Raw genomic sequence first — 25,215 nt, 5'->3', positions numbered from 1 at the left:
AATTCCGTGCTAAATTTGGCACCGGATATTTAAAAAAATTAAGAAACAAATGTAGAACTTTTTAAACCACAAATGGCCAATGTTCATCCTAGTGCAATTTGTGTAGTGGTGTTAAGCTTACAGAAGAATTTATTTACTGTACTGAACACTTCTATTGTAAATGCAGACAGAGCCTGAATGGTACTCCCCAGGCATAAAATAAAGAGGTAGAATTGCTTCATTTTCACAGAAAACATAAGAAAACTTTGCAGAGGAGATAAATGGGACAAAAGAAACCAGTTTGCAGAAAGAGGTCCTTCCTTGTTAAAATACAAGGGAAATTGCAAAAACTGCAAAGCAGTGGAGCTGAAATGGATATTTAATGCTTCACAAAGAATTTTGGATGGATTACACAAGAAACTGGAGCTCGCTGCTCCACGTGAGCTGTCCCAACTACTTGAAACCCTTTCAGATGGGCAGTTTGGGTGTCTGCAGTCCCTGGGAACGCTCTGGAGGGTTTTGTAGGTGGTTTCCCCCTCTTCATCTTCCTCATTCCATCCGTGTGTGCTGCGGCCTTTCGGGAGCAGTCCTTCTGCCCCTCTGCGAGGTGCACGCAGAGGGGAACGGGGGAGAAGGACGCTTAAGGTACCACAGCCGTACAACCCTGTTGGTTATCCAGACATTTCCCGAGCCTCGGGGGATCTCCCATCCCCGGAGCGGCTTTGCCGGCGCTGGCAGCCGGGGCTGCCCGGCCTTTCCCGCGGGATGCTCGGGCGGGATGCGCCGGGCGGGGCCTGGCCCGGCCACCGCCCCCGGCCCGGCCCGGCCCGGCCCGGCCCGGCCCGGCCGCTGCTGCGCTCCCGGCGGCGGGCGGGACCGGCGGCGCCGGGCGGGACCGGAGCGGGCGAGGAGCGGGCGAGGAGCGGCTCTGAGCCGGGGCAGCCGCGCCTGAGCAGCGGGGCACGGCGGGGACTCCGTCCGAAGTGGAATTTTCCCGGTAGCTGAGGCGCAGCCACGAAGTTCTGCCTTGGAACGGGCCGGCGGATGGGGCTCTTTTGTTTTGGTGTAAGAACATGATGCGTTTAACAAAAATATTTGGCTCTTTTCTATTTTTTTTTCAAATTTCTTCTTTTCCCCCATCTTGTTCTCCTCTCCTCTCCTCTCCTCTCCTCTCCTCTCCTCTCCTCTCCTCTCCTCTCCTCTCCTCTTCTCTCCTCTCCTCTCCTCTCCTCTCTTTTCCCTTTTCTCCTTTCTCTTTCCCCCCCTTCCTTTGCTCTTTTCCAGTACAAGTGGTGCAAAGGGGATGGTTTTGCCCAGGGGCTTTAAATCACGGCGGAAATCGGGAGGATTTGTGTGCCGGGCATCCTACGGGATCGCATTCCCATGACTTCTGCCTTGCTGGGGAGGAGACTGGGGCAGGCGAGGAGTGTTTTTCTTTAATACTCGAAGTGAATTGAATTCCTGGAGCCTTTCTCATGTTTTCTTAGTGGTTCGGCTGCTGATGTTGAAGTATGCACGTAGGGTCAGGGTGTTTGAAAGCGTGGCTGCAGGAATCTCTCCCAGAAATCCAGCGGGGGCTTTGGGAAAACGCCCGGAGCGGATGCGGAGGATGTGCTGCACAGGGCTGGGGTGTTTGAACTGCGCTGACCACGAGTCCCCCTAGTACAGACCCCGGGGATGGAGCTTTGAGGATAGTGTAAACGAGAAAAAAAGATGAGGAAAATACCCCCTTTCTGGCTTTAGGTAAGTGATCACGGAAGGGGGGCTTTGCAGTAAGGGTTTTTTGTTGTTTTTTTTAAGGTGTAGCTTTCTGATATTTGTGGGAAAAAAGGGTGCTGAGAGAACTGCTGACTAAGCTGTGCTCCGGACCCAAACGAAAGTTACACAATTCTATGCTTCCCCGGTGTTTTTGCTGTGAGGTGGAGAAACCCTGACTGATTTCTCTGCAAACAGGACTTAGCTTTTTTTTGGGAGGGTGGTAACGACTGACCGGGGAGGAGGGAACAGAAGTTCTGGAGCCTGAGGCTTTTAAACATGAACTGTTCATTTTGGTGTTAACTCGCTTTGCCCTGTCTGGGGACTGAGACTCTTCTGTAGCTGTGAAAGGAGAAAAAGCAGCAGCTGAAGAGATCAGTTTATGCTGTCTGATTTGTGCAATGGGAGAAAATGCTGTGAGGAAGGATCAGCTGCCTCCTTGCCTCTGTCTGTGAGAGGAGGAGAACTCAGCCCTGTGCTCTGTAACCAGCTGTGGCTGAGCTTAAGAGTAATTTGTTTCACCGGGCCAGAGATTGTATTTACCTGATGCTGGAGTTGTGAATTACACCCCTGGGAAAAGCTGCCCCAAGGCACGTATCAGGTCCTTGCTTCATGCCCGGCTTCGATTGTTTTCCTTCTCCCTCATAAATATGCAGTAAGTGTTGTTTTCTATCACTTCGAAAGTTTTTGGGGTTTGTAAATGGCCCAGCTTGTTGATGATCTCTGACTAGCAGGTTAGTGTAGGTTTGTAAGTTAATCTGTGTGTGGACATGAACTCCAGCATGAAAACAGAGATGCACTATCCTGGGCAGTGTTTGGCTTTGTGTTTGGGTAAACAAGATCCCTCTAGTCCACCACTCCTTTTCTTCTGGCTTTGGTTGGTATAAATATAACCTCATGTCTTCTGCCTCAGCTGCCCACGTGTCTGTCTTAAAAGGCTTTTGGAGAGGAACCCAAATGAGGCTTTTTTTGGTGTCTGTGTTAGGAATTACACTTTCTGACATGACTGTCATCAGTTGCTATTAACAGTACTTGTATCCAAACAAACGAGGATTTAATCAGCACATCCTTAGTGCTGGTATTCCTGTAAGGCCTGAAAGCAGGGAGAAGGGGAGTATCCCATGGATCAGGTGAGAGCTGCTCTGCCAGAAAATGTTCCTGACAGCTGCCAGACAGTACTTTTCATGTCTAGAAGACAAATCTTATGTCATGGGTTATACCCCAGGAAGGTATTGCCATGTGTTTGTTGGGCACTAAAGCATGAGGCAGTTTCAAGGGCAGATATAAAAACTGACTCAGAACTAAAACTAAAGTAAAAAAAAAAAGACTGTTATGCTGTTCAGTGATTTTCCTAAATACAGTATTTCTGTCAGCTTCCCTGCCTTTTATTACTCACTCTGAGATTAGTGGCAAGAGTTTTGAAGTGTTCTTTTGTGCTGTGTATTCTTTGTGGCATTTCATCCCTCCCTTCCCTTGGACACTGCAAACACTAGCAGAGGACCAGACTTAAACTTTTTTCTGTCCACAGCCAGCTTAATATTTTGATATGTGATCTGTGTGCCAAAGTACTCAGGCTTTTGTTTTTTTTTTTTAATCCAGAGAGCTGCTTAATCCTAAAAAAAAAAAAAAAAGCTGTTGCTATTACAGAAGGGGGACAGCCACCCATCCACCCATAACTGCATTTCTGCTGCTTCTTAGTCCATTATAAATCCCTGTCTCTCTGTCTCTGCGCACAGGGAGAAGAGAGGGAGAGGTTTGGGATGTTAAAGCACTTGCCAGAGCCCTGTGCAGAGCTGCTGTGATCAGAGCACTTCTGTGGGATGTGCGTGCTTTCCTAATAAAAACATGTTTCCTAAACACAGTTAAAAAAATTGCTTCAGTAGATGCAGTAACATTCCATTAACTTAGTGACCTGCAGAAGTACTGCAAATAAAAATAGATTTATTTTCCTGTCTCTTCTAGGCCAGAGCATTTTTTTTTATTATTATTAAAAGAGCCCAACAAACCTTCTGTACAGTGAAATGGCAGCTGGTGTCAATAAACAGTTTACATGAACCCCTGCAGTCCCTTGGCTCTCCCAAATGTGCCTATGGAGTGTGAGCTGTGCCATGGCTCTGGTGATGTTGAAGAGGAGTGTGATTCAGAGGATGAAGCAGGACTAGCCCAGGGAGCTGAATGTGAGTGGGCCCTGTGACAGGAACGTGACAGTGAATTAAGTGAATTAAATATGATTTATTTATCTTGTCTATGCAGATAATGGGAAGAAATTAAGTGGAACAGCACAGATCAAAAACCAACCTCCAGCTAAAAAACTTTTTAAGGGTCACAGGTTTGCAGTGAGCACTTTCTAACATTAAAGAAAACAAAGGAGTTTTCACAATACACTGCTATGTGTAACTGCTTTGCTTTGAGAAGATGCAATCATGTCTTGCATCACACTTTGCAGTCACCTCTTGCACACAAGGCACTGTGATACCCAGAAAGGAAGAGAATAAAAACTCTGAGTAGTTAATACTGATTTTATCAGGCTTTTTGTTATTTCTTCTAGGAAAAACAAGCTTTTTCTGTTAAAGATGTTCACTAAAACATAGCGAACCATTTTGTGGTTCTCAGGATTTAATCCAGTGATAATTTGAGCTGGTAAAACTGTTGCTACTGTGTTTGATAGCAGACTGTGTCTTCCTGAGGGTTTTCCTGGCCATCCCATCTGCCAGCAAATGGGGCATGAGCAGGGGTACCCCCTGTCCTGGCTTCCCTGTTCCAGCCTGGAGCACAAAGATGCACAGAACCACGGGCCACTAGACCTGTGTTGGTGACACCTGGGACAGTCTGTCACCTCCTGAGGTGGAGAATCTGCCCAGAAAACAGGAAAACACTGGGATGTCATCTGCAGGAACTGACTGAGAACTTAGAACTGATGTACTCAAGAAAGATGCTCAGACTCGTGCTGGGTACTGCTGTTTGCTATTCTTGCACATATGCCAGAGACAAATGTGGTTTTTATCACTTTGGTTATGTTAAAAGGAAAACCAAACAGGTTCTAAGTGTACCCAGGGCTCTTCTTTATGTACCAGAATTATGCAGTTTGTGGTGTGATATAAGATGATATTTCATCTCCCTGAAACAAAGCAGTTACATGTAGCTGTGGCTTGGGAAAGCTGGTTTTTTAAATTTTAGAAAGTGCTTGTTGCAAGCTGTGAGCCTTGGATGTTTGGTAGCTGGAGGCTGATTTTTGCCTGAGTTCTTTCTCCACGCTGCTCCATTCCCTGCTTGGTGTGTTCTGTAGGGTGTCTGGACATGGGCTGAGTCACAGCAGGTAGTGAAGGACCTGCTGAAAGAAACCTTTCAGCTCCCCTCAGGTGGGAGAGGTGGCCTGTGGGGTCAGAGGACCTCTGCTGCTTTTTGCAGCTTCAGGTCTGCATTCCAGTGTCTTTCCTGATGGCATTTACACTGGATCTCTCTTTTAGTTTCTTTTTTTTTTTTTTTTTAAATATAGTTTTAAATTATTATTTTTACTTTATTCTGTTTAGTTTATGTGATCTCATTCTGAAAGTTATGTTCCTGATAACAAGCTCTGCAAAAAACCCCTTGAGAGGAATGAGGGTGCAGATCCCAGGTGGCTGTGCGGCCGTGATTTGTAAAAATCCCTCAATCCCTTTAGGAAATACCTTTGGTTTGTCTCCATAAAACCATACAGACAATTCCAGTAAAATGTCTCCAGGCTTTTCTGCCTTGATTCCTGCTCCCCACTAGGAAAACAGGGGAGGACAAAGCTGATGTGACTCACCCCTGGTGATGTGACTGCTGGAGCGGGGTGAGGGAGGGTGTGGGAATCACAGCTCGTGTCTATGGGAAGGGTGGCTGAAGCTGATGGAGTTACACACCAGACCAGTCATGCATGAGGCTTTGTTGTCTTTTCGAGGCAGCTTTGGAATGACTTCACATCTGAGTGTTAGGGAAAGACTCCCAGGATGGATCTGCACATGAAAAGGAGTTTATTTTACAGTGCCTAACAGCTGAGGTTTGAGTGATTATCCATGGCAAAGACGGGAATTGTTGTGAGTAGCTGTGCTAAATTTTCACATCCACTGGAAGATCCTCACCATCCAACCTCCTCCTCTTGTCAGCAAGGAGAGTTACTCCTTTGGGGATGATCCACTGCAGGCACAGCTGAGCAGAGGTTACCAGAGATGTGCTCTGGCTGCTTTTCTTTCATTCTCCATTTGGGAGCATCCCATAGGATTTCCCTCTGCTGTGAATCTCATATCAGCTCACAGCCTTTTAAAGCATGAAGAGGCAGGGCAGTTGGAATTTCCTCAGGCCTCCACCATGCAATGCCTGTGGGATCCCTCCCTGGCTGCATCCCAGATGTCCTCCTGGTGTGCAGGGACCAGCAGCGCTGTGACCTCGTGGTGGGGAGTCCCCCACACCCCAAACCCTGCGACATCCTCCTCACTAGAGAGTGTTTTAGCCTCTGACCAACCCTTTTCTCTATCAAAGAAAGCGAGTGTTGTCTCTGCTTGGGAATTGTGATGGGTTGTGTTGATACCCTTAAAAATGTCAATTTTTTTCAAGCTTGTGCCTTCAGGCAGGAGCAAGCAACAGCGAGAGGTGTTTGCAAGAGCTGGGCCTGCCTTTGCTCTGGGGATGTGCACACTGTCAAAAGCTGAAAGCTTTAATTCCTCCAGCTCTTGGGGCCAAGAGTAAGGAATTCCAAATTAAACAGATTTGCTGCAAGCCCTGAACTTCTCCCAGCTGTGCCTGTGCCCCAGAGAGTGAGCAATGTAAATAAAAGGTCACATTGCACTTTGAAGTTGGTGTATTTTTGACTATTACACCAGTTCCTTATTTTCTAAAATGAGTAATGCAGTGGGAGGCTTAATTCATGTCCCAAATACAAGAAAATGCCAAGAAATTCCTAGGTCCCATCAGCTGTGGCTTTTGTTTATGTTTATTTCAGACATATAGACTGGATAGATTTTTTTATGTGTATCTAGGATAGGAAAAGCAGAGTTAAATAGAAGTGAAGCCACATGTAATATCAAAGTAAAATTTGAGGCAAATCATCATAAATCAAGCAGTATTTTATGTAGAAGTTGTGCTTCAAGATTTTTTTTTTTGCAGAGTTAAGTAATAACCAAAACAGTGACACAAAGAATATGGCTGTAAAACACAGAGATAAATCTGCCATGTTTTACTTGGATATCACAAGGGCTTAGAAACATTAAGGGTGTTTTATATACCATATGTGCTTTATTGCTTAAACTGCAGAGAATTTGTACCTCCCTGAGGGACTCTTGCACTCTGTGGCAAAATGCTTGAAGAATTGTCTGGGTGTTTGTAGAAAGAACAGCAGCAACTCGTGGTGTGGCTGTGGGACAGCTTCACCACAGTGTGCACAGGATGCAGAGCTTGGCATTACATTTCTACATGGCCTGTATGCAACAGACAACCTTGCTCCTGGAAATAAAATTGACTTTAGTAGTAGTTTTATTAGTAAGGGGTCCATAGTTTTTCTGGAAGGGTGGAAATAAAAATGGCCAGGCACTGTCCACAAACAGAGCAGATCATGTGAAGAGCTCAGCTTATTTGGAAGGGATTATTTAACTCTTTTGTCACACTGTATGTAGATGAATCTGGGTTTCTTTTTGTGCTTGGAGCAAGTGATGAGGCTGGTGTTTACCCAGCTGAGCCAGTGGCACACATAAGTTTTGTGCTTGGGTGTTACAAAGAGAATTTGTTTACAGGATGTGTAGCTTAACAGTTCTGGAGCTGCAAGGGCCTCTGGAGCTAGAGAGGCAGTAAGGAATGTATTTATAAAATTATGCTTTTCTGTGTGTTGGGAATGTCAGCACTGTCCATTAAACACTGCATTTACTTGCTTTGTGCTTTGCAGAAGGGAGGTGTTTCCCTGATGTTCCTCTTCAGCTGACCCCACGCTCCTCCAATATTTTAAAAGAGAACCTTTATGTTTGAACATAAGGGAACGTGCTTGAGGGTTTTAATTGGTGCCAAATTTTAGGGAAGGCCCCTAAAGAGAGGGAGATGTGCAGGGGGTGCAGCTGTGCACTGTGCTGGTTCAGTGCTGCTGCTGTGAAGGAGGTGACAGGAGGCTGTGCTGTCACAGTGTGGTGGGGACATTGCTGATGGCACAGCAGCTCCCTGAGGACCCAGCTGCTAATCTGGATTAAAAGTGCCAAAGCCAAGACCTTGGGATGCACCTTAGAGTGAGCAGGGAGTCATTTTTTAGTGTAGGAAGAGGTAACAATATCCCCCAGCAAGGCATGAGCCGTGTTTTTGCTGCAGATTTGATCTGGGATTTCTGGAGCAACAAAGGACCCAGGGATAGCTACAGCCTATAAAATCTCTCAATAATAGGATAGGATTTCTCTTCTTTCCATCCTCAAGGTATTAAAATGAAGAAATTAAGCTGCAATGACTGCTCATTAAATGCTGAGGGAGTGTGTTAATCTGATAAATGGGAAGATTGTTTTCAGGCAGAAGAGGATGAATTGAAATGAAGTGCAACTTTTGGGTTCACTGGAATTAATGCACCTAGGATCAACTGTTATTTCAGCCAGCTTTTTTTTACTGGCAGTTTCAATATTCTAAAAATGGTATTTCCTGCCTCCTCTCTGAACAAGATACCACACATGCTTGTAATTTAAATGTCACAGGCCCCATAACATGTGTGATCAATGGTATCTTGTATCATTTTCCTTTTACCCAAAGCATTTGGGTTACATTTATGTGGGTCCCATGGGGGACCTTTGCTTTTTGGAGGGAAAACACATCTATCCTGAAGCCTGAATTTTAGTTTGATTTCAAGGAAAAACGTCCCAGTTCATAGGAAGGAATTTGGAGCATGGTTTAGGACAAAATAGAAATTGAAAGCATTATTTTATTGCTTTGTGCAGATGTAAAAGAATCAGAGAACAAGTGATGTAAAGCAGCATAAGACTGATTTTTTTTTTTTTAAATACTAGATGAGTGGTGCTATCCTTAACACACAAGAGGTTGCATTTCCTTGTATTAGCATGACATTATCCAATCAGCTTTTAAAAATCCATTTGGGCTTTTTTCCTCCATTCCTAGTAGTCATTTTTGGGGATCAGTGAGCAACAGTAGGGGAGCCACTATCTATTTCAACACTCTTTGCATGTGTGTTTTTGTTATCATCAGCATCTTTTTTTCTTTTAAAAAATTCCCATGTAACTGCAAGAGCAACAAGACCTGAAAGCTGCAGCCTCTGACAGGTACACTGAGGGCATTGTGACTGCAGAGGAAAGTGCTCTTTTCCACTTTTTTCCATCTGGGAAAGTGGTTTTCTTCATTGACACTTACTGACTGAAGTTAAATGTTTGGCAGGTGGAGTTCAAACATCTTTTTGTTTTGTAATGGGAAAAAAAACCCCTGCCAAATAATCTGCAACATCGCATTTTAAAAAGGGAATAGTAACAGACCTTGGGGGAAAAAAACCCCTGAACATCTGGGAATAATAAAGGACACTGAAAAATTCCATTTCTAACAAGAAAGGGAAACAGTCTGCAAATGTGTTCTTTATTGTAAACACCCGGTTTTATGATTTCTTTTCCAATAGTGCATCTCAGTGTTGTGTGATTTGCCCCTTGAGCATGGCTGTGGTCACACTGGAGGGTTGTGGCAGCATCCCCAGAGCCCCTCCACAGAGAAAGGCTTCTCTCCCATCCACATTGTGTTTTTTTTCCTCTCTCTGCCCATCCCTTATCTCTTGTAAAAGCCAGAGGAGTTTTTAATGGCAGCCTTTGAGGCTGTTTCCTTATGTTCTCTTGTCTACCAGGCTGCCCCAGTGTCCCAGCTGCTCCAGGAAAAAGCCACACCCCGAGCCAGCATCACATTAGCTGCTCTTAACAAATGAGGCTTTGAAAAAAGGGCTGAAAACTTTGAAACTTCAGCTCTAGAGATAATTAATGCTGAAAGAGCCATGGTGGCAACCAGAGGAAGAGGAGGAGAAGGGTGTGATATGGGAGGAAAAAATGATGACCAAGTCAGAGACCGAATAGCTGTGATTTTTCTTTCCATTGCTGCGCTTTATGATGAAGTGATTGTGTGGGTGAAGGACACACTGGTAGTTGTGTGTGTCTGAGCTATGACAGTAATTTGTACTTGTTTGCTCCTTTTCTCTCTCTCTCCTTCTGTAAGTGGTGATTAGAGTGCTTATAAAATAACTAGCATAGTGCAAATATTTTTCTGAACAAAAAGGTCGAGAGTTCAAAACCTAATGAAGGACCAGAGTCCCCCTCTGCTGAGAGCTCTCTGTTGGTCAGCCTCACAGTAAGCAGATTGTGCCACAGTTTATGGCACTTTCTTACTGGCTACAAACTGCCCCAGAAATAATGGAGTAATGATAGAAATAGAGATTTGTAGCACAAGTTTCACTTGGCTGAACTGTAGCATGTCTAGAAGTGAACTGTTCTCTACGTGTTACAGATAAAGAATGGCTTTTATGGTTATGTGATTCTGTAGTGCTGTGCAATTAAACAGCCTGACTGTGGCTCTCTGTGCATGAAGGGCAATAGCTCCAAGTCATCATTAGCTGACCTTAATTAACAGAGTAATGTACATGCAGGTGGTTTTTGTCTATGTGAACTCTGCCTTCCTTGTGCTTTCAGGCAAACGTGGATGTGTTCTGACAGAACAAGAGTAACTTTCTATCAAATGAGCCATGTTTATATGAGCCCCCCTGCTGTTTCATTGTACTCCATTCCTCCTCAGGCACTGGCAATTTTTTGCTTGCTCCCTCATCAGGCAGGAGCAGTGGGGAGGAAAAACTTTGAGGACAACATGCCCTGCATGAGGATGCAACGAGCATTTAAATTTCAGCGCACAATTTAGAACCACGAAGGCAAGATTAATGATTTACTGGTTGCAGTCCTGCTCAGAGGACATCCAGCTGAGCCCTTTTACCAAAGACACTTTGTTTGATGAAGTGTAGTTTATTAATTGGTTTAAAGACCTGTCCTTTTTCCAGGCCACCAGCCAATTCAGTGCTTGGCAGATGTGAGTGCTGTTACTTGGCCTTGACTTGTGTTTCATCAGCATTTTGTCTGTGGTGGAGGCTTGCAGTCCACTCCTCAGCAGGAATGTACTGCTCATCCTTAGGGCTAACTTCTTGTTTAAAAGTTTAATGCCTTTCCAGTCTGTTTAAAAGTTTAACGCCTTTCCAGTCCTTCCTTATAACGTGTCCAGTCTCCAAGAGTGTAAGCCTGGGTTGAAGGAACTGATGCAAAGGGATTCCTGCCCAGCTCTGACAGGCATCCAGGTTTTTGCCCTGATGACAGCAGCATGTGTACCTTTGCCATCAGCACTGAGTTGCTACAGCTTTTCATCAAAAAAATAATCCCTTCTCTCCCTCCTGATTCTATTTTTGGAAACAGCTACAGCATTCTTAATAAAATGCTGGGAAGGAGGGGAAACCTTACCCAGAGCAGATGCCTGGTATGGAAAAATCTGTCCATATTTGAAATGATGCATAAGCTGTATAGTATTATGTTGTATATAATGAGGCTGAAAGTATTATTCAAGCAGTCCTGTACTGCTGTGGGGCATTCTGCTCTCTCTGATTGAGAGGCTCTGTACATCAGATGCTCTGAACAGCTTGTAGAGCTTAGAACTCCCTTCAATCCCCAGCCTGGGAGAGCAGTGGGGATTCACAGGCAGTTTATCAGTTTCTACACAGCTACCTCAGATTATACATGTAAAACAAAATACACTGGATTTGTGAACTGCTTGCAAATTTCAGCTTTGTGTGATTTGAGATTGATTTGAATCATGTTTGTTGTTTCTTCATAGATGGCTTGCGGGTGATGCGTTGTGCAAGCGCCTCAAGTTTTTCCTACAAGATGTGTTCTCCAAATCCAGCAAACTGGGTCACCTTTGATGACGAGCCTCTCTTCCAATCACCTCAGAAATTGGTTGACAATCAGAGTAGCTCCAGACCAAATGGCCTTAAGCTCAACTTGTGCAGTGTTCATGAGTCCTCAAGTAGGTCATCCTCTACAGGCAGCACTCCGCTCTCATCTCCTGTGGTTGATTTCTACCTGAGTCCTGGACCCCCCAGCAACTCTCCACTTACTACACCTACCAGAGACTACCCAGGAAACCCCTGCTTTCCAAAGTCTGGGATTCACATGCTTTACCCCATCCCTGAATGGCCATCAAATGTTAACCCTTCTCCATCCCCTGGGAATTGCTCATCCCTGGCCTCACAGAAACCGAGCAGCCTTCCTTTGAGCCCCTCACCTAATGACAATCCAGGTAAGACTTTGGTCTCCAAATCAGCAGATGAAGGAAGTCCTAACCCACCAGGAAGCTGCGAGGAGCTGGCTCCAGGACACTTCCAGTACTTCCACAGTGACTGTGCTTTTTCCAGCCCTTTTTGGAAGGAAGGGTGCTCCCTCAGCATATCTCCAGCTAATGCCAGCATGCACAGGAAGGACAAAGCGCTTGACAGGAGTGGGTGTCATCCTAGAAACAAAGAAACATGTCATGATCAGAAAAGCCTTAACCAGGGCTCCTTCAGTTACATCTGTGAGAGGCTTGAACACTTACAAGCTGACAGCTGTGAGGCTGTGGACAACCCACCCATCTCCAGCACCCACGCATGGCACAAGCTCTCCCCTGCCATTCCACGCAGCCTTTTCAGGAGCCAGAAATCAGATGGGTGGCCATTCATGCTGAGGATTCCTGAGAAGAAGAACATGATGTCATCTCGGCAGTGGGGCCCCATTTACCTGAGCGTCCTGGCTGGAGGGGTGTTGCAGATGTATTACGAAAAGGGCCTGGAGAAACCTTTCAAGGAATTCCAGCTGCAGCCACAGTGCAAGCTGTCCGAACCCAAACTGGAGAGCTACAATGTCTCAGGGAAAATCCACACTGTGAAGATCGAGTGCGTGTCTTACACGGAGAAGAGGAGGTACCACCCCAAAGTAGAGGTGATCCATGAGCCAGAGGTGGAGCAGATGTTGAAGCTGGGCACCACCGACTATGACGACTTCACCGATTTCCTCGCGGCGGTCGAGGAGGAGCTCATGAAGCTTCCTACTGTTTCCAGACAAAAGAGGAATTATGAAGAGCAAGAAATGACTCTGGAAATAGTGGATAACTTTTGGGGGAAAGTCACTAAGGCAGAAGGAAAACTCGTAGAAAGTGCAGTCATCACACACATTTACTGCCTGTGTTTTGTGAACGGTGGTGCTGAGTGTTTCCTAACCCTGAACGACCTGGAGCTCCAGAAGAGGGACGAGCGTTACTTTGAGAAGGAGCAGGACAAGAAGTGGATCGAGATTCTCGACTGCCATTTCCATAACTGTGTCAAAGCACAGGAATTTGAGCAGTCACGGATTATTAAGTTTACACCCCCGGACGCCTGCAGGCTGGAACTGATGCGTTTCAGGACACGCTACGATGGGCAAGACCTTCCCTTTTCTGTGAAGGCTGCAGTGGTGGTTCAGGGGGCATACATTGAACTTCAGGCTTTCATAAACATGGCCTCAACTGCTCACATCCCCACACGTTTACCCTCTGTGAAATACTGTGAAAATGTTATGATTCGCTTTCCTGTTCCCACACAGTGGATCAAAGCACTTTGGACCATGAACCTGCAAAGGCAGAAGTCCCTAAAAGCCAAAATGAATAGGAGAGCTTGCCTTGGGGCTTTGCACGAGGTTGAATCTGACCCCGTAATCCAAGTCTCGGTTGGAACAGCAAAATACGAGAGTGCCTACAGGGCTGTGGTGTGGAAGATTGACAGGCTTCCAGATAAAAATTCAAGTAAATAATTTGTGCTGTGGGCTTGGGTGTGTGTCTTCACTGGGTTTGTGCTTGTGTACCTCCATCAGCTGTCGTGGTTTGGGTTTTTATCTGTGGGATGCTGTTGGTAGAAGCCAGAATAATCTTTTAGGAAAAAAAAAATCTTTTAGACATATCAATTTCTTTAAACTATGATTTCATAATTTATTTGATGGAGGCAGGTGTACTGTCAGTCGTTTTAAGTGTGTGGTATCATGGAAGCAGAGCTGATCATTCTGAGTGAACCTCAAGTCTGTAGCAGTAAGGCTGAGGGAAGAGTTTATGCTTCCTGTGTACCAGCTGGGCAATGGGTGGGATGGGAATCAGAAGTTGGTAAAATTATTTATTAACCAAATATCACACAGCTAATAGAAAAGGTGGTATTGTCACTGCTGGGTCTTGGCTTTCTAGAATTAAGAAAGGGTAGGTATGATGCAGAACTAGAAGGTGCTGTGGTTAAATTTGCTGTAGGAAGTGCTGTGCTTTTGCAAAGGCTGGTTTCTGTTACCTCTTCCATGGGTTTGTGCATTGAGATTGTATATTCATGGCAATAACTGCACTGACAAAAAATGCCTCCCACTTTATTCCCTTTTCTTTCTGGTGGTGGTACCTCACTGAAAACTTGGAGCAGTACAAACAGCTAGGTTTTTAATTTCACATATGGAAGTAGTTAATTTAATTAAAGGGTGAAAATATGACTTTTTGAAGAAGAAAAAAATATAAATATTTGGGTTTACAATTCCAGTTTTTAGTTGTATTACCAGTACCTTTCTAAAGGCATATACTACTTTTCTAAAGGCATAAAAAATCTTGAGGAGTACAGTATCCTGCTTCAAGTTCTGCAGAGTGAAGGCATTTGATCCCTTGCTTGATCCTTTGCATTATGTGTACCTGACGCTTTGGGGATCTGTGTAAGACAAGGGCATCTGTTAAAGCATTTAATGTAAAATATCTGTAAAATCTGTACTTTTGAAAAAGGGGGTAAGTGTATGTTACTAACATATGGATTGTCCTGGTCCTGTATTATCCTGTCTGGGCTAACTGCCTCTTTAAAATGTCCAGAAAAGATTTTACCTTCTTAAGTCTCAGTTTCAGGCATTCTACTACTAAGCCAGGACTAATGGTGGGGGAAGAGCAATGACAGAGGGAGGGAAGTGAAGGGCATGGGCTGGGGAGACTGAAAAATGGACAGGGAAGGCAGAGGAGTGATGGAGAGATGTAGGAGAATGAGAAGGCAGAAGATTCTTTGAGTCTTCAAAATCCCTGTCCTGTGCTCCAGGTTTCAGAGATTTGCACCATGTTGCTATGACCCATGTGTTTTCCCAAGGCTTACAGGAGTGTTTGGGTAATTTTTAGTACTCTTTGCTATTTAATGTAAGTTTCTGTAAAATCAAGTCAGCAGTTTAGGCAATTTTAAAGAAGATTCAAAATCTTACAAATTTCCTGCAGTTCTTTCACCTGAAGATTTGATGTGCACAATTAACTTCAGACTTAAGTTATTTGAAAGGAAGAACTGGGGTTTTTCTTTTTTTTTGAGGCATTCCACAGCTCTACATTATTTTCCACCAGTAGCTTAAACTTCTGACATTTGAATAATTCCTCTAGCTGAGAGGATTCTGACATCTGCAGGATCTGAGATCTGCACATTCCGAGATCTGCAGAATCATTTGTCTCCGTGAAATGTTCATACGTTTGAAAAAAAAGTTTTGGTAGTAATTCTGCCCAGTCAAATTTTAAACCTCTGTATCAAGTGCTCTGTACACAGTTAAGAGTTTAAAAATAGAGTTGTCCCAAGGCTTGCCAAAAGTCTGGAGACAGTCAAACTAATAGAAATATGTAAACTTTCATAATGTGTTTACCGCCGGCGGAAAAATATGCTGAGGACTTTGCTTTCAGAAAGTCTTTGTCCAAGGCTTCTTAAAATAAAATTAAAAAAAAAAAGAAGGGAAAAGGAAAGGTTGCTTACATTTATATTGTGGCTCCATTTATGGACATTGAAATATGTTAATGTCCACTGGATTCTACTGAAGTGTTTTCTTGGAAAAGTTCTGGCCAAGTGAAGTCAGTAGGAGCTGCAAGAAACTCCAGACTTTTAAAAGCTGCCTGTGCCTATTCAGAAATATAGATATTATATTTGGAGTCAGAATTTTAGCATTAATTTTAAAAAAAGGAAAAAAAGGGAAAAAGCTAAAAGCTTTGAAGGGCTGATCCAGTGAAATTTCTGCAAATTGAGTCTATGTTTGTGAAACTGGGGCTTAGTGTAAGGAAATGCAGAACATGTTATGATTTTAGCACAGTACTGGGGCCAGACTTTGCAGTGGAGAAGCTGTGTCAGCTGCTTCCCAGGGAGTTCCCAGGGAGCAAGGGAGAGACTAAACTGCAAAGCACTGTGCTTTAATCACTTGCTGTGTAAATTTGAGCCCTGTGATTTTTCCTGCTAGGAAAAATCCTCCATCCTTGAGCCATTGTGTAAAGCAACAGTTCTTCAGCTGATTATTTCTCATTTCATTCTGCATCATGGAGCCACTGAGGAAGCAGGTACTAAACAAGACAGCAGATTGGAGCTTGGGGAGGTTGTGGCTGCTGGCAGCCTTGTTACAGCATCTGTGCATGGACTCTGCTGTGGGAGGTGATGTGGTTCCCAGGAATCGCCAGCTGCTGCTCTTCTTATTTTCTAAACTGCCCAGGTGGAAACTCAAAGCCATGGCTTTGTCAGGTGGGCTCCATCCCTGCCCAGACACCTCCTTCTGGCACTGGCACCACAGTGAGCTGGTGCTTGGTGGTGGTACTGTCCCACTCCTCCATTCCCTAAGCACTTCTCCCAAGAGGTTGGAGAAATGTTCCCATTTAGAGATAGCTGCAGGAGTTACTAACTTCTAACAACCCTAATGTCTGTAAATCTGTCCTTAGTAATTGTTTATGTTTTTATGTTCAAAGAGTTTTAGAACTGGACCTATTTTGGCAAAACTAGAATTATTACATAACTAAGATAACCCCAGTACATTATTTTGGCTGAAATTGCTTTGCTTCATAAGCCTTTATCAGATCAAGGTTGTTTGAATGCTACTTACACAGGTGAAAAAGGGCAAAACTGTGTTAATAAATGCAAAGTTAGATTATTAATTGCTTTTGAAATGCTTTTTGAATTCTAAATGATATTTGGAATCTAGTTTAATAGTTCTACTGATCTTTTGTTTGTTTGTTTTGGCTTTTTCATTGGTATTCCTTGGAGACAGAGAGCAAGGGTTTGGAATACTTTTAAGAAACAAGAGCCAGATTTTCAGATTAGGGCAGACTAAAATCGCTCAATTCACAGAACTCTTAACAAGTTGCATAGACACCTAAACTGCAGGGTTTCTGTCTCATAAATTAGATAGTAAAAGCTCAGTAATCTCCCTAGATTTTTCTGGTTGTCTCTCAGGAGTGGTTTGATTTCATCAGTCCAGGTGCTCATGTGTTGACAGTGCCTGATGGGCCACATTTTGGATAGCTGGGCTTGACTGTGTCATCTTGAATATGTCAGGGCTCTGAATATGTCTGTCACCTTAGTACACTGCCTGCTCCAACCCACCTGTCTTTCTACAGCACCAGCTTTTCTCTCCTCCTGGCCAACACCTGGCTTTTTCAGCATAGCAGTTTCTTTTGCAAAAGAATCTTCTACACACAGCCTCTCTTTCTTCTTCTAACTCCAGTGTGACACAAGGCCTGGGAAGGAGTGGTTTCATGGAGCAGAGATGAAAAAGAACTTCTCAGTTTTAGATGAAAACTGGGGGGATGTTCAGAGTCTTCCAAAATGCTGGTCAGTCACTTTGTCGTCTGACAGCCGATGGGAAGAAGTTGCTCTGTGCTCCTAGCACAGCCCAGCAGTGGCAGAACTTCTCCACAAGTGAAGGGGTGAGTACTTCCCTTTGACATTGGTGTTGGTACAAGTGACAGATGGGCTGGGGGAGCCCTGTGGTTTAGGAATAGGCAAAAAGGTCCAATGGAATCTGCTCCAGAGGACCCAAGGCATTGTCCTTATCCAAATCCCAAACCTGTTGTCTCTGCCTTTGCAGGTTGCCATCTAAGGAAAAGGAAGCAGCCCAGAATTCACTGCATCCCAACACCAAGACCACCTCATGGCTGTCAGTCAGCTGGAATATAAATCCAGGGGTTTCTCTGGATAATCCTGAATCACAACTCTGCCATGTCTAGCAGGGTAACTAACCTTCAGCAACAGCCCAAGAGGTATGGCTCATCTGTGCCTGGACTCAAATGGACATCTGTTATCCAACATTTACCATCCAATATCTGCCCAGGAAAATTCCAAGCCGTGATTATATCTGGATTCCATTTCTCAGAAGACAGAATAATTTGCTAGACAATTCCCATTGCTATTTGTTTCTTCATAAGCCTCCCCTTCCAGAAACCCAAAGAAGATTCTGAATTTGATCTCCAAAAGCCCTTAGATGTATCCTGGTTGTCTTCTACCACAAATTAACTACAAGCAGCAATTAACCACAGATTAACCACAGCCCCAGAGGGCTTGGCCTTTTCCCTGGCCAGGACATCCCATGCCATCGTGGTGCTGCCATTCCTGCTGTCCTCCCCAGGATGCTGAGTGCAGAGTCTGTGCAGCCCAACCCAGGAAACAGCACAAAGAGCAGGGCAAGTAAGTTGTGTGTTGCCAAGCTGCATCCTGGCACCACCATGGGAAAGGGGAGCAGGTCCTGGGAGCCAAAAGGAGCACAGCTCAGATGGGATGACATCTTTCAGTGTGGCTCTGGAACAGGATGTTCCTCGTGGTGTCCTGTGGCTGGGATGGTGGAGGAGTCAAGGATGGAGAGGTCCACATCAACAGAGGCTCATTCCACCATGTCCAGGCAGTCTGGAAGAGGCACTGAGGACCAAGAGAGTGTTAGTGCAGCAGAAATGGCCTTGGGCACAGCAAGAGGTGACCAGCAGCAGATCATGGACAAGGCTCACATCACAGAGGTGCAGAGATCTGCCTGTCCCTGGGCACATGAGTGATGAAACACCATCTCCTCCTCACGCCTGTTCTGTGCTCCAGTTTCATTCTCAAGACATTGGCAGGTGGCTGTAATCCTTATTTCTGACTTTGTGCCCTCCTCTATTTCCATAATAAAGTCCCTGATGTTACAGTTGTACTTGTCTCTGTGTTTTGTGTTATTGTCCTGAGACTTCAGCCACGTGCTGCCTGCCCCTGGCATGGCACTCCTTGCAAACTGGGGATCTTTGTGCTCCAGTGCCTTGCAGGACCCTCCTGAGGTGTGCCCAGAGGGCTGTGTCATGTTACAGAGAAAACCTGCAGCACAGACAGGCACCCAGCCCAAGGCTCCTAGGAGCAATGGAGATGCAGCTTTTTAATTTATTTTTGCCTTACAAAATGCCTGTGAGCCTGTGGATGTGGAATATTAGCATGATTTTCCCCAGGGGATGGATAAAGCTCAGTTAATGTTAACTCCATCTTCAGTATTTCCTTCATTCTGGAATGGAATTGATTCCTGTCACTGGGGGAAGTCAGTGCATAAAGAATGGGACATTTTTCCCCGAACTTCGAGATCCCATTCAGTGTAATGGATGAAAACCAAATATACACTGCCAGGCTTGCCTTTGACAAAATACAGGCAATCCTTTTTCTTCTTATTTTTTAAATTTTTTTCCCCCCTGCCTGCAGCCAAAGCATAGTTAGTTATCTATGCTGGTGATTAAAATCCTGGAGAGAAGGAGAAATGCAGAATTGCTGTGTTTTGCCCTGAAGAATTTGGAGAGGATTCTTTTCATTATATTAAATTGTATTATCCTGCTTTCACACACACAGTCAGTCTGCTGACTCCAGTGGCTTTGGGAAGCAGCTTTCACCCTGTGTTCCTGTGTGCCAGGAGAAGTGCTTGCCCATATCATTGCCACATGTAAGAAATGCTGAAGCAAGTGATCCTTAGGATCATCTCTAGGATGATTAAAGTAATTCAGAATTTGCTGCACAAATCCTTAATGACTCTGCTTTATGACATCACAGTTATTCTAGCAGTACTATTTTTTTTTTTAAAATTTTTTTTTTTTTATTTTTTTTTAAGAAATGGGGTATATTCTTTTCCCAAGCAGACAGGGACTCCAGGTAGCCTTTGTCCTGGCAGGTGGGATGTATCTTGTTTGAGCAGCACTCTGAGCTGCACCTTTATCTTCCTGCTGTGGACATAGTGTAATAAATGATGGTACACTAGATAGCTGTAGTACTTGAAATAAGCACTGCAGTAAAATTTCTACAGCACAGAGCTCTGGAAAGGGGATTATTGGACATAGGGCAGCATCTCTGCCTTGACTACACTGGGACCTTCCAGTTTTTATTTTTCTGTCAGAGTAAGAAATGCATTTTTAAGGGAAAGCTGAGATTCCATCAAATAGTTTGAATTTAGCAACAAAACCCTACATTTGTAATATACTCTCAATGAGAAGCTGAAAGGATCTGGTAAATCTTGTGCAAATTAATTTGTAAAATTGCAATGACTGTGACAAGTGTGCTGAAGCAGACAGAAAATGAACAAGGGGCCACCTTATGCCCAAATAGCAAAAGATTATAGATAGAATAACCTTGTATCAAACAACAGCTCTGTGTTTATAAAAGGTAAAACTGTGCTCTCTTGCTAGGAGATGAACCTAAACAAAGAAAAGATAATTCACTAATGGTGTGGTGGTTTTCTTTTTCTTTCCCAAGGTTTGGATCATCCACACAGCCTGTCTTACAAACTGGAACTGGGATCAGACCAGGAGATACCATCTGACTGGTACCCATTTGCTACTGTCCAGTTTGTTGTCCATGACACCTGTGCCTCAGGAACAGAAGTCAAGTCCCTGGGCATAGAGAGCGATCTGCAGCCCCAGAAACACGTGGTTCAGAAAGCTTTTTACAGTTGCCAGGTATTCTCAGAGCTATGCTTTCCATGTTTTCCTCCTCTTCTCCCTCCCTGCTCCCCCAAACAGTATTTGAAAAGCAAATATGCTTTCTATTCAAAACATATCTTGCGTGTACTTTTGATAATGACTTTGAGCAAAAGAATCATTAAATAATAATTCCTTGTCTGATCAAAGATGAGACTGAAAAATAGAACTGTGAATGCAGCTTTTTTTTTCTCCTCATTTAAGCTATTTTTGGGAGTAGTGGTTTTGAAATCTGTTGGGTCTGGAAATATTTTGATTTTGTGTCAAAGCTTTTTTTCATGCTGTTGCTGCAGTTCACACTTTCCGTGTCCAATTATTTGCTAACTCTACCTGCTGTTTTTTGTTTTCTACCTGCAGGTTGAAATTGAAAAGAAGTGGATTAGGCTTGATGGAGAAGACCCAGATAAGGCTGGCAACTGCCTAATGCAATGAAAGAGGACAGGAGGCACTGTCACAGGATATTAGTAGGAATCAATTTCCATAGGAAATTCTATTGTTAGAAGAAGGGCAGTGACCTAGTTTAGGGTAAACACGGTCATTGAACTTTTTTTTAGTGCTTATGGGTTTGAGTCTGCAAATCAGTGCTCATTGGACTGGCCTGCATTCAAGTAAACTTCCTGTCATGGGAGTCCTGGTATGAGTGAGGTCTCCTTGTCAGAGCAGCAGGATGTGAGCACTTCACTGACTGATTCTAAGGTATTGTTTTCCTGTTGTGTGACTGGGGAATGATCTCATACTCCCTACTGAGACCCAATGGCACTACTCAAAAGGTTCATGTCACTTGGACATTTAATATTTGGTAATAAAAACTTCCGGAGTGCTCATGATCTATCAACACCTGCGTAAGGTCCAGAAGGACCAATTACATTTTTTAGTGCTGTTTGAAAACTAAAGTCCCTCATGTTTTGGCTCCCCTTGATGTATGTGTGTAGAACAAGTCCAAATAATATTCTCAACAAGAGCCTTAATATTAGAATGAGTTGGAAATTGGGTGATTTCATTGAGAAAAAGGGTCCTCTGCAATAATACTCTTTATTCTTCTGTGGCTGCAACTGTTCTCTCCTCAGCACTTTTTAGGTTCACTCAAAGTAATCTCTTGGGCAAAAAACCCCATATGGCAGATGAGATTGAAGTTTCTGTGCCAGCATTAGACAGTTCCTTTTCACTGCTGCAGCAAGTGAGATAAGGGGTGGATTCTCAGTGAGTGTAAATCAGTCCAGGGCCATTTCATCTGATGAGGCTTGGAGAATTCACACCAGAGGAGGCTTTCCCCCACAAGCTGGAGAAAAGACTGGTTGCTGCTGTTTGCTCTGTGTCTCCTTTAGGATGCAAGTTCCAGATGTTGGTATGGAAACTGCAGGAGCTGTAGCTTTGAGTAACTTTTAAGACATGCATGGAAAGTGAGATGTTTTCATGCTCCTGGCTCTGAAGGCATTTTCCATGGGGAAGTAATGCAGGAATGGACTGTCACAAGAGACATGAAGCTGAGATGCTTCATCAGGCAGCCTGAGCTACTAATCACTAATGTCAATGTGTTAATTGTGTTTTCCACAAACAATTGGCCTTTAGGGAAAGGTTTTAATACTTCCCTTCAACCATTATCCCCTTTGCCATTTTCTGCAGGCTGTAATTCCATGTCTGAAACTTTAAAAATGCTCATGATACCCTTTTTTTTTTTTTGGGCTGCAGTTTTCTTAAAATTAGCCTTACTTCAAACTAAAATTAGTGGAGAACAAAAATATAGGAATGCACTGCCTCACTTTATATTTTGTATAGCTTGTAACTGTTTATATGAACACTGTGTAAAAATACAGATAAATGGTATTCCCCAAAAGTAGAAATATGTGGGATATACACAGAGAAAATTACCAGTCTGAAGAAACAGAAGACCATAATATGAACCTAGTTCATCACAATAAACTTTTCCCCCCATCCAGAATCTGAGAATGAAATGGGTAATAGGTTCTACAGTAAGTCCTGAGGGCAGGTTTTTTATGGGTATTGCATTGCCAAAACCCCAAATAGACTATTATGGTATTTGGGCTTCTCTATATATCCCTTTTTATTAGCAGATTATATTGTTATAAATCTAAGCAAGCGTTGGACTATAGTAGTGATCCAAATATGTCTCAGCTGTTGCCTCCTCTGTTTGTGTTTTGACTTGAGAAGCCATTAGCACCTTCAAGTCATGTTTGGTGTGTTTTATTAATATTTAATTTTGGTTTGTATTCTGCTCAGCTGAACTAAGGGGCACAGTGTTGCCACCAGGGCAAAGTGTTTATACTTGGTGACATGGCAAGCTCTGCAGTTTGCTGAAGTCCATGGTTGTACTACAGCTACAATATTTATTAACCTCTTTGCTCAGTGAGGTAGAGGAAGCAAAATATGCATTGCAATTACCTGCAGTTACCTTTGTCTGGGGCTGACTTGTTTTCATTGGCATTAAACAGCTAATTCAGTAAACCTGTTAACAGTGGTTGCTCTCCAGAACCTGTCTCACCCAGCTGGCCCCTATCTTTCTGTTTTTAAGAAGGAGGAACCTGAATATCTCCATTCCATCTCTCTTTCATCTTAGGATCTCTATTCACAGCACTCCCCTCCTGGGCATTGGGTACCTGGTGGTGTTACAGATCCTGCAGAAGCTGTGGCTGCTGCTGTGCTCTCAGGTGTCTGCTGTGTCTCAGGATGTGTTTAAGGAGCCTGTGTAGTGTTGACCCTTCAAGATACAAGCTACTGTTTGCAGTGAGTGGCTTCAATAATGAATGACCACCTTATAAGTCGCCGTTCCTTCTAAAGAATTGTATTAAGGTGTAAATGATCATTCAGACTTACTGAACTCAATAGCAAAAAAAGGTCAAGCTACAGCTTTATCTGTGTTGCAAACCCCTGGATTTTCATTTGAGGCTTGTAAGACTTGTGATTAACTTTAATCAGAATTGGATCAGGATAACAGGGAATTAACTCCACAGAAATACTGCTACACTGAAACAAAGTTACTCTGTTTAATACATGGCTTTCAGTTTAAACTTGACAATTAGTGCAGCCTGAGATTGAATAATTGCCCTGTTCAGTCTCACACTGATGTTCATATGCCTTGATGTCAGAATATTTAAAAATAGGCTGCAGTTTAATGAAAGAAAATTTGGGTTGTCTGACTTTTTTCCCCTGACATCAAATTCTAACTTCCTATTATATTGCAACATGCCAAACCAGAAATAACCAGGCTTCTCCTTTCTTCTGTATTGTCTTGAGCATAACTTACTGACCAAATATTCTTAACTTTAAGACTCATTGCTAACATTTCCCATGAATGTTAGCTGCAGTTTTCTTAAAATTAGCCTTACTACTGGTAGTATCAGCAGCTGATACTGATCAAACATATGGGCTCTGAATTCTTTAGAAATCTCAGCTACAAGTAGTCTAATTGTAATTTTGGGAAGGGCAATGGAGACGAGGAAGAGTTGCTATAAGCTGTTGTGATGCATAAGCAGTGTCCAGCTAGCAGAAGGACTGGAGCTTTAAATAACCCATGAGGTATTGGCATCATGTGAGGAGCCAGGTTTCACACGTGTCTGATCTCTGCTTCCCGCAGCGCGTGCCTGCCGCCACTGAAATGCTTCCAACTGCCTGGGTCAGTTTAGATGCTGACATTTCACTAACATTTACTTCAGGGCAGTGTTTAGATGTTATCTGTGTTTCCTTCACAAAGGACCAGCAGGGTTTGGGAGATTTTGTATTTAAAACAGAAATCAATGAGAACAACTATTTTTATAGTGTGTTTGCCTTACAAAGTGTCGTATTTGCTGAAACCGACAAACTTTATCTTTGCATTCATCTTTCCCATACTAATTGTATTACTCCAGGTAAATGGTACTTGATGTAATTTTGGATTCAAACACCCATTGAAGTCATTGGAAGTCTTTTAACTGATAAAATGAGATCATCAAAGTCTCTAAGAATAAAAGAGAGGTAAAAAAAAAAAAGAAGAAAGAAATAGTGGTAATGGTCTGTAGATGATTTTTTATGTCAGTAAGTAAGAAACCTGCAATGTCTGCTTATTCCAACCAGAAGAGAGCACAAAGGGTAAGAAAAGTACTGGATGCCACAGCTGAAGCTCTGCAGAGATGGGGAACAATGGTTCTGTTGCTCCTGGGTAGAAACTCTCAAGAAATGAGGATGATGATGCACTCCATTGAGCTTGATACCAAGCCACTGCCATTCTTATGCTCCTGGCTTTGTTTTCCTCCAGATTCTGTATTAATTGTCCAAAAGCATTTTACATCTGAACACATGTTTTCACATGTTACTTTTGGTTGTGTTTATTTTACCTGGCAGACTTCTTTGCTGCGGTATTGGTGTCTATACTCCTATTTTGCATTTATTTGTCTTTTTGTTACTTAACACAGTAACTAACTGCTGCAGTTAGTAGTTCTTAGCAATAATTTTGATAATTCTGAAGCAGTGCTGTTACTCCTAATGGAAACTATAATTTTATTTGGGTCTTTTGTCAGTATAAGTGCAAAGAGATCATGCTGATAATCTTGTAATAACATTTTGTAGATTGCATATTGATTAAAAAAATAAAGTTGTATTTCAAACTAGCAGTTTCTTGTCCCCTTACTAGAAATGTATCAAGCTAGTTTTGCAATTACTGTAATTAACTGGTTGATCTTGATCATCAGGTATTGCAGCTCATAAGAAAGAACAGTTCTA

At 43.3% G+C, this 25,215-nt stretch overlaps 2 protein-coding genes across 3 annotated transcripts in view; both read left to right on the top strand.

Annotated features, from left to right (window-relative positions):
- Positions 1-796: 796 nt before the first annotated feature.
- STON1 (stonin 1) lies at positions 797-25,103 on the top strand. 2 transcript variants are annotated; one of them, XM_071423202.1, is made up of 4 exons: positions 797-1,044; positions 11,566-13,545; positions 20,279-20,481; positions 20,860-25,103. In XM_071423202.1, the coding sequence occupies exons 2-4, from the start codon at positions 11,580-11,582 to the stop codon at positions 20,932-20,934; spliced, it is 2,244 nt and encodes a 747-aa protein (XP_071279303.1). In that variant the 5' UTR covers positions 797-1,044; positions 11,566-11,579; the 3' UTR covers positions 20,935-25,103. The 2 variants fall into 2 exon arrangements, with proteins under 2 accessions (XP_071279303.1, XP_071279314.1); XM_071423213.1 differs by lacking the exon at positions 797-1,044 and adding an exon at positions 1,091-1,722.
- The window catches only part of GTF2A1L (general transcription factor IIA subunit 1 like), a 19,834-nt gene continuing 19,168 nt past the window's right edge, over positions 24,550-25,215 (top strand). The window contains exon 1 of the mRNA XM_071448269.1: positions 24,550-24,585. Within this exon, the coding sequence (XP_071304370.1) occupies positions 24,550-24,585 (36 nt within the window). The remainder of the gene's footprint in view (positions 24,586-25,215) is intronic.

This window comes from Agelaius tricolor, unplaced genomic scaffold (genome assembly GCF_023055355.1).
Source record: "Agelaius tricolor isolate 1412-34295 unplaced genomic scaffold, bAgeTri1.0.p SCAF_1, whole genome shotgun sequence".
NCBI classification, from domain to species: Eukaryota; Metazoa; Chordata; class Aves; order Passeriformes; family Icteridae; genus Agelaius; species Agelaius tricolor.
The sequence above is the reverse complement of the archived record's forward strand: the minus strand, read 5'-3'. Positions and strand labels throughout refer to the sequence as shown.

Excerpts from the sequence above, each read along its gene's own strand:
- STON1 (XM_071423202.1), top strand. The coding sequence starts at position 11,580 with ATGCGTTGTGCAAGCGCCTCAAGTTTTTCCTACAAGATGTGTTCTCCA. Across the intron at positions 13,546-20,278 it reads GCTTCCAGATAAAAATTCAA|GTTTGGATCATCCACACAGC; the intron begins GTAAATAATTTG and ends TTCTTTCCCAAG. Across the intron at positions 20,482-20,859 it reads AAGCTTTTTACAGTTGCCAG|GTTGAAATTGAAAAGAAGTG; the intron begins GTATTCTCAGAG and ends TTCTACCTGCAG.